Source organism: Anopheles cruzii, chromosome 3 (genome assembly GCF_943734635.1).
Source record: "Anopheles cruzii chromosome 3, idAnoCruzAS_RS32_06, whole genome shotgun sequence".
In the NCBI taxonomy this organism is placed as follows: domain Eukaryota; kingdom Metazoa; phylum Arthropoda; class Insecta; order Diptera; family Culicidae; genus Anopheles; species Anopheles cruzii.
In genome coordinates this window covers 62131515-62139299 of record NC_069145.1, presented here as the reverse complement: position 1 = coordinate 62139299, position 7785 = coordinate 62131515, and the positions used below count along the sequence as shown (strand labels likewise).

At 45.1% G+C, this 7785-nt stretch overlaps 1 protein-coding gene across 1 annotated transcript in view; it reads left to right on the top strand.

Annotated features, from left to right (window-relative positions):
- LOC128270744 (zinc finger protein 184) overlaps nucleotides 1-6838 on the top strand; it is a 37196-nt gene extending 30358 nt beyond the window's left edge. Inside the window, exons 3-4 of the mRNA XM_053008160.1 lie at nucleotides 6426-6582; nucleotides 6650-6838. Of these exons, the coding sequence (XP_052864120.1) occupies nucleotides 6426-6582; nucleotides 6650-6838 (346 nt within the window). The remainder of the gene's footprint in view (nucleotides 1-6425; nucleotides 6583-6649) is intronic.
- Nucleotides 6839-7785: the final 947 nt, after the last annotated feature.

Genomic DNA, 7785 nt, shown 5'->3' with positions numbered 1-7785 from the left:
AACATGGAAAATCAAAATTAACGCCGACAAATCAGAGGCAATTTTCTTTACACGAAGAAGTTGCCTGCGTCGCCTCCCAACTAGCTACACAAAAATAAACAAAACAAACATCCCATGGAAAGAATCAGTCAAATACCTCGGATTTCACCTAAACAAGAAATTAACCTATAAAACACACTTCGAACACGTAATAGAAAAATGCGAGAAACACCTAAAAATACTCTACAGCCTAATAAATAGGAGATCGAAACTAAATAACAAAAACAAACTGTTACTGTACAAAACTATAATCCGCCCCACCATCACTTATGCATCTCCCATATGGGCCACCAGCGCGAATACCCACAAAAAAAGGTTACAAAGAATCCAAAACAAATTCCTAAAAATTATTCTAAATAAGCCTCCATGGCATAGCACAGAAAAAATACATAAACTAGCTAAAATAGAAAAAATAGCTCAACACACCCTAAAACTCAACAAAAAGTACTGGTCCGCTTGCTGTAAAAACAAAGAATTGAAATACCGTCTTCAGTGACACAGTTAATTAGTAGATTAAAGTAGTAGTAGTTGTAGATAGTAGTTTAAATAATGTAAATAGTTTAGTCAGTAGGTAGGCTTAGGTATGTAAGGCATAGGAAAAAAGTCTTAGACAGGTCCAATGGGCCCCTGTCAAAATATCAAGAAAACAAATCAAACACTTAGGTACACTAACGAACAACACCTGAAAATAATAATGTGTAATAATTCTCAATAATAATGTGGAGAGGCCTTAGCCGAGCCCATTCGATTAATCAACCTCGATGTATTACGAAATCAACTCCCAATAAACGCAATTTATATAAAAAAAAAAAAAAAAAAAAGGTTACTGTTTTCAAAATCTAAACCGAACCGAAACATCCTTTTTTGGAAAAGCCTTCAATGCATTGTTTGTTTCGGATCTTATCTCCATTGAGCGACCCTAAACGGTGCCCACGGAATGATCTCTTGACCTTGGCAAGTAGCCAGAAGTAACATATTCTCAAGTCAGTCAAGTCTGTCGGTGGTTACATAATGATCACGAAATGATCTCGAAAATGTGATGCAAAAACCAAGAATCGTCTCTTCACAAATCCGGTCCAATTTCTTGACAATTTGACCAGTTGAATGGAATTTTCAATGCACCACACTTCATCAATTGAAGACAACTGTTTGCCGATATTTTTTGCTCAAACTACTACTCACATTATTACTTCAATTTTCGAAAAATATTGGATAGATGCATATACTTTTATCGTTCACATTAATTTTTATTCTATCTACCCATTATGGAGCATTGACAAAAGAACGTTCATCGCCATTACCTCTTTTGGTAATAAATAAAGGATTAGTTGGCAAACCTCGCTCCACAAAAGCCTTTGTTGCATGATCTTTTCCTAATCATGAATAATGTATAATTACCCGAGCCCCGAACCCGTAACTCACGCGAAGCGCGCACAGCGAAGCGCCACATGTCGGGACATCTCTTTCGCCAGATCAGTTCACTCGTCGGTCACGAATGTATCAACCATTTTCCACCGTCATAGTCTCCCGCACACAATGGCCAACCCAGCTCGGCGCTGTGGCCCTGTTTTGCCATTGTTTTCCCTCCCACTGCGGGTGACCAGAAGCAGAGCCGGTCCTCTGGTCCTCTTCAGCAACGTACGTGTTCCGTCCATCTTTAATCGTCCGTGAGCATATTTTGCTAATCTGCCCCCCACCCGGTTGGCGTGGGGATCCTCCGCTGCCTGATCCTTATGTTTACTATTATTTTTATTATAAGTAAATTTCCTTAACCCCCCCGCGCACAGCGCTACGGCGGGGGCGAATGTAACTGGACGAGAGGCTACAGTATTATTATTGGCTCACTTTTGCACTGTTCGGTGACAATGCTCACGTTCCGTGCTCTGTTCTCATTATTCCTGCGCACCGAATGTCCACCGACCGCAACGGCCGAGGGCGAGCAGAAACAAAACCGGGCGCAGCATGCAACAACGTACAGACAACCATTTCCCTACGCTCAGATAATTCTTTATGTTATTACTACATTTTATTATCATTTGCATTATTATGCATCCCTCCGCGGCGACGGAGAGAGACAGAGAGCGTTGCAAATGCATCGACCATGGTGCACTCGCGCCGTGGCTGACGCCATGTTAATGACGCCACTGACGATGTGTCATCAATATCTGGGAGGGCGGGGGTTGTGCAAGAAGGCCAAGGAAGCCACCAGAGCCCGTAGAAGCCGAACTTAATCAAAACATACAATCCTCACGATACGCACATTAAGAGTGGGTCGCGCGGCGGGTGCCCGGCGGTGGGCGTCACATAAAAACGGGAGCATTAAAAATAAAACACAGAAAATGAAAATCGGGAAAATCAGGAAAAACTGCTCCGCCGCGTGCACGCCGAGGAAGTTGGATTCCGTGTTTCCGGAGCAAACCCGGGGATTTGTTTACTTCCGCCAGGCGCTTGCTCGGTCCGGACCTGGACCGCCCTACGGAATGTCGATTGGCCGCCGCCCGGTTATGGTTATGACGGACGGCGACGACCGACGACGACGACCGACGACGACGACGACGTTCTCAGCTGCACAAATGGGTTTATTAGACTTAGACCGCCGCCAATCGTGCAGTGCAAACACACCGCGAAGCGATGGCCAGCACGATAACGGCGAACTTTCCGCAAGTGCTTCGCTCGGCGTGGCAAGAGCCCTTCTTGCAACAAATCCCACATAAAAATGTGCTTCTGTTTTTCTCGCTCCTCGCGTCTGATTTACTCTCACGGGCTGCGGCGCACGGCTGCGAACGGCAAACACATTAGATCAGTAAACTGGAACTAGTCAGCGGTCACTTTCAGCCCTGCCGGGAAATGGAGTTTCCCACCGCTAGCTAGCTAGCTGGAACTGAAACACGTCTCGGGCGAGCGTAATAGCAACACGATTGCATTAAGGATCGTTGCCCATTTGGAGTTTATCATAATCGTTCGAGAGGCTGGCGTCTCGAAGAATGCAATAATCGACCGATCGATTCGATGCACTGCAAAACTGCCGGCCTAGTTATGGTATTCTTCGAAAAGAAATCCACTTTATTGGTAAACTTAACTATAGCACACAAAGGGCGATAGTTGCCAATGTTTTTTGTTTCTATTGAAATAATTTTAAAAGGATTCCAATGTCCCATAGGATCCCATAGCTTAGCTAGATCAGCAGTTTTCTTACCAGTGATGAGAACAATACTTTTTTGAAATTTTAAAATTGATCCACACCACATTGCCATTTGGGCCATTGGGGCAAACATCCATTTATGTGACCTTCAATATGAGACCCTTGATTACTCTTTTAATAATGACTGACACACCATCGGGGCCATTTTGTTTTATTGCCATGTTGTTCAATTCTTTTAAAAATGTTTTAATTGCTATTTACTTGAACTGAACTGAACAGACAAATTCTATGGGGGGTTCTCAAGTGTTGGGATTTTAAACTTCCGATTGATTGCATTTTCAAACATCAAACTTCGTTCTGGAAAATGTAAACATTTAGTAAAAACGTTTAAATTACCGACATGGGACGCTATACGCTTCAGATAATTGGGAAATATGAAAAACTTATTTCCAAAGTCGTGTGTCTTCAACTCAAACGGTACAATATTTGAAAACTCATTTCCTTTAAGCTCATTTCCACCCTGGTGGCTACGTTAGTAAGCAGAATTGTCATATTCAAGGCTCGGAAAACCCACTCGTCGTGCAAGAAAAGCCAATGCACTCACAATGAGTTGCTCTTTGGTGCGGATTTTTGTGTGGCGGCATCATCAGCCCATTTTTCTTCGAAAATGAAGAAGGAACCGCCGATGGCGTGCGCTACTGAGAAATTTTGGCTGATTGGTTCTTCAGCGAAATTAAAACTGAAAACTTGGACAACATGGTTTTTAACAGGACGACGCTACGTGCCATACGGCGACAGCCACAATCAATATGATGGCACTCATCTTCGGAATCTAGTAACACTAGATGGACCGCCCTTGAATGACGCAGTGATTCGGTTGCTTACGAATCACTGACTTAAAGTTGGGTACTTATCTGCTCTCACTATAGATCAAAACGCGTTATCAAAGTACGATAATTAGCTTACAGTTATTTTCAACAAGAATGAGACATTTACGCATAGCTCACAGAAAGCCTTATAGCCTTTTAGCGCAAGTGCCGAAGGCTTAAATATCTTCCTCTATGACGTGCTTCAATCCTATTGACGCAAGTGGTACTTAGTTCGCCAAACCCCCACACGGCACTTGGCATAGACCTTGAACCAGAATTTGCTACATGCCGCGGCCACATGCCAACCGGACACGCACACGAAAGCCCGCCCGGCTGGCCCCTTCAGTCTAAACATCGAAATTTCATTCCAATCCACGTCGTCGAAGATGTCGAAGCCGAAGCGAAAAAGGAAGCTTACACCAAAGTGCAGTGAAACATAATACGCACGGAACGCAAATCAAATGCTGGCCACCGCCGTGTTTGGGGCGGGCGTTATGTTTCCGGCTCAGTGGCGACCTAAAGAGCAGACACAGGCTGCAACAGAAAACTGTCTCAAATACCAATCACCACGGTACCGGCAGCAGCCAACGACAACGACACCGAGAGGAGCCTCTGTGCACACACCGAATGCCGATTGTCGCATAGTGATCGCAATTTACATAAACCGCCATGCCACGTCAGCAGCATAAGGAGCAGCATAAAAAGGAGCCAAGAATGTCACCGGTAGAACCGGCCATCGCCGCCATCGCTCGCGTTGCGGGATTCACGCGCTTTTGCGTCGTCCCTTCCGTCCGCTCATTCTTCGGTTGATCCGTGCGGTGGCCAACATGCTCTCCGCAACCCTGTGGCCACTCCTTGGCCCTGTGGCCACTCCGGACAGCAAAACATCGCGTTCGAGCTCGGTCTCGGTAAATCGATCCGATCCTTTGCTCTCGTTCATCTGTTTACATTGCTCTCTTTCGTGCCAATAATGTGGCCACCGCGGCTTCTCCTCGGCTGTCCCCCAAGGAGATCAGTGTCCTTACGCTGTTCCCTGCACATGGGTTTCTTCGACAACACCCTGTCGATCGCGAACAGAAACTTGATAGGAGAGACAGCTTCGTTGTAGTGGAATTGTTACAATTCCAAGCGATCGCCACTTTACGTAACAAGACCCCTCCCAACGGAAGCCACGAACGAAATTGGAGTTGAGTTCGATTCGAGAGTTACAACAACTTGACGATTTTAAAATACGGCTTAGCCTTCATTTCCAGAATTACCAAAAACCACTTATTCATCATTTTATTGTTATATCAATGACACTGACTCCTTGAGCTATACATGTTTTGAAAACTCTTCTAAACAGTTGACCAACCTAACGCCGAGGAAAGAGCTCGGAATTTTGCTTCAAACTGTAAAAGTGTACCAAAACAGTCGCAAACTCAAATGAAGTCTCTGTCGGCCAGTCGGCTGCGAAAATGGAGGAATTACATCTGCATTGTCAGTTTTTATTCCCGAAGAGGTGGCCTCGGGTTCGCGGATTCTTCCCCACATTGTGCTGGTAGCCCCCGCAGCGTGCTCGTTCCGCGCGACGAATCAAAAACAGCCCTAATACATATTATTATCGAGCCCGATATGATCAGCGCGCATAAACTATACGATCGCGCACTGCAACCGTTTGTCTTACTCCATTTATGTTCGCTGCCTCCCGGATGTTACACTGCACGCGTTCTTGTTTCTCTGATCCCCTGATTCGGAGCTTTCCGGAGCCAACCTCGGCCGCCGGAAAGACGCGTGCGCCACCGCGGAAGGTCGGCGGCGCGCGGAGGGCGCACGCAGTCGGTTGCGGTCAGTTAATAAGTCACGATTTCTTCATTTTACGGCAGGCCAATTTGGGGCGCGCAGCGCGGATTCGCGTCGGTGGGCAAAATGCTTCCGAACTTTTGCGTTGCCGCCGCGAAACGTTGGCCATTTTCTGGCGGCCATATCGCGGTGCACCGACGCGGTAACATGGTCGATCATTATTATGCTCTGCTTGCTGCTGCCTTGCCCGGCCAGAAAGGTCCGAGCCCCCGATTTCTTGCCACCGGCAGGCTCACTCGGCAGGCTAATTCATTATTGGAGCGAGCATCCCATCCCCCGGCATACACAAATCGATCGAAAGACGTATGACCTTATGGGAGTAATTTTGTTTAAATTGTAGATCAATAATCGGCCCTTACAGCCAGTCCACCTCACAGCCGAACGATGATTTAGTCCGATCTTTAAAGGCTCGTTTAGTCAATTCGATATTTTATTGCGCCCACAGCGGGCTTTCGGCCCGTTCAGCTGCGTATTGTTGTGTTGTGTAATGATGATAATTTTTCGTAAAGTATATGTTCCACTTTGTTTTGCAGCCACGCACTTCGCCACGAGGACACGGACAAGAAGTACAAGTGCGATCAGTGTGAGTTTGCCTGCCGCCTTCCTGGGTCTCTGAAACGGCACCTTCTGGTGCACTCGGGGCAAAAACCGTTCTCCTGTCCACACTGCGACTACTCCTGCAACGCCATCGTACGTAGCGGGCGGCTTGTGTGTCTGGAAAGATTACGTGTGAAATTCCGATTGCTTGTAATTTTAGGAAAACCTGCGCAAGCATGTCATTTCGACGGCGAGACATCTGGGACGGTTTCTCTACGAATGCAAAATCTGTGCGCCCGAAGCTGCCGAAGGCTCGTATGGAACCAACTTTCAGAAGGAGTATAAAACGCATCTTCAAGAGTGTCACAAAATGGTGCCCGAGCAAGTGGACGAAATGGTCAAGTTGTGAGCCCGCGCACGGTTGAATGGACGTCACAAAACGAGACGAGAGTTGAAAAGTAATCCGGATCAGGCTTTTACCGAAATACTGAACGAGGTGCCCCAAGAACTACGCATCAACAATATTTTTCGTTTTTTATTTTTATGAAAGAAATGGAACAATATTGTCTTTTGTTTTTTTATCAAAACCATATCCTTTGGTTTAATCAAATAATATCCTTTGGTGTGTTTTAATTGGTCCTTTTGTCTTGCTATTACTCAGTTATGTACGTTTATTATTATTATTATTATTATTACAGTTATTATTTAGTTTATTATTTTCTTTTTGCGCGCAGTTATCCTTTACCAGCGCGCCCTGGTGTCCATTCCTGTAACTGGTGTAAATTTTATAGCAAAAATCAATTCTCTGAAATGGCTGCGTAATATCACCGGAATTTCTAGCACTGAACAGAACCAGAACTAGAGGGGTACGCAGCCAGGGAAAATAAAAGTAAATAAACGTACTATGGGTAATTTGTACGATAACAACGGACATAATTTGAGGATACAATATTTTTCATAAATATTGAACATTGCTAGGATACCGACGATGAAGTGCGTTTTATTCACCTTCCGTTAACGAAATGTCACATTTGACAAACGTCAAATCAAAAACGAAGTCCGAAGGAACCGAAAATTAAGAAATAAAAGTCCGATGTGCGAAGTACACAAAAAACCCACTAACCGTTTTTATTGCACTGCTCAAATGATTCTGGTAGAGGTACAAACGCTGTATAAGTAGGCATGTTAATGATGCATAGCTTGCAGATCATGTCCTTCATCTGATACACTTTTGGGTCATTTAGTTTCTTTTTGTCCTTTGTTGACCACGACGCCAGCCCAATAGGATGTGCAAAACTGTTGTCCAGTCCAGTATTCCTTTCTTGTTGCGCCAGAGGTGAACCAGAGACACAAAGA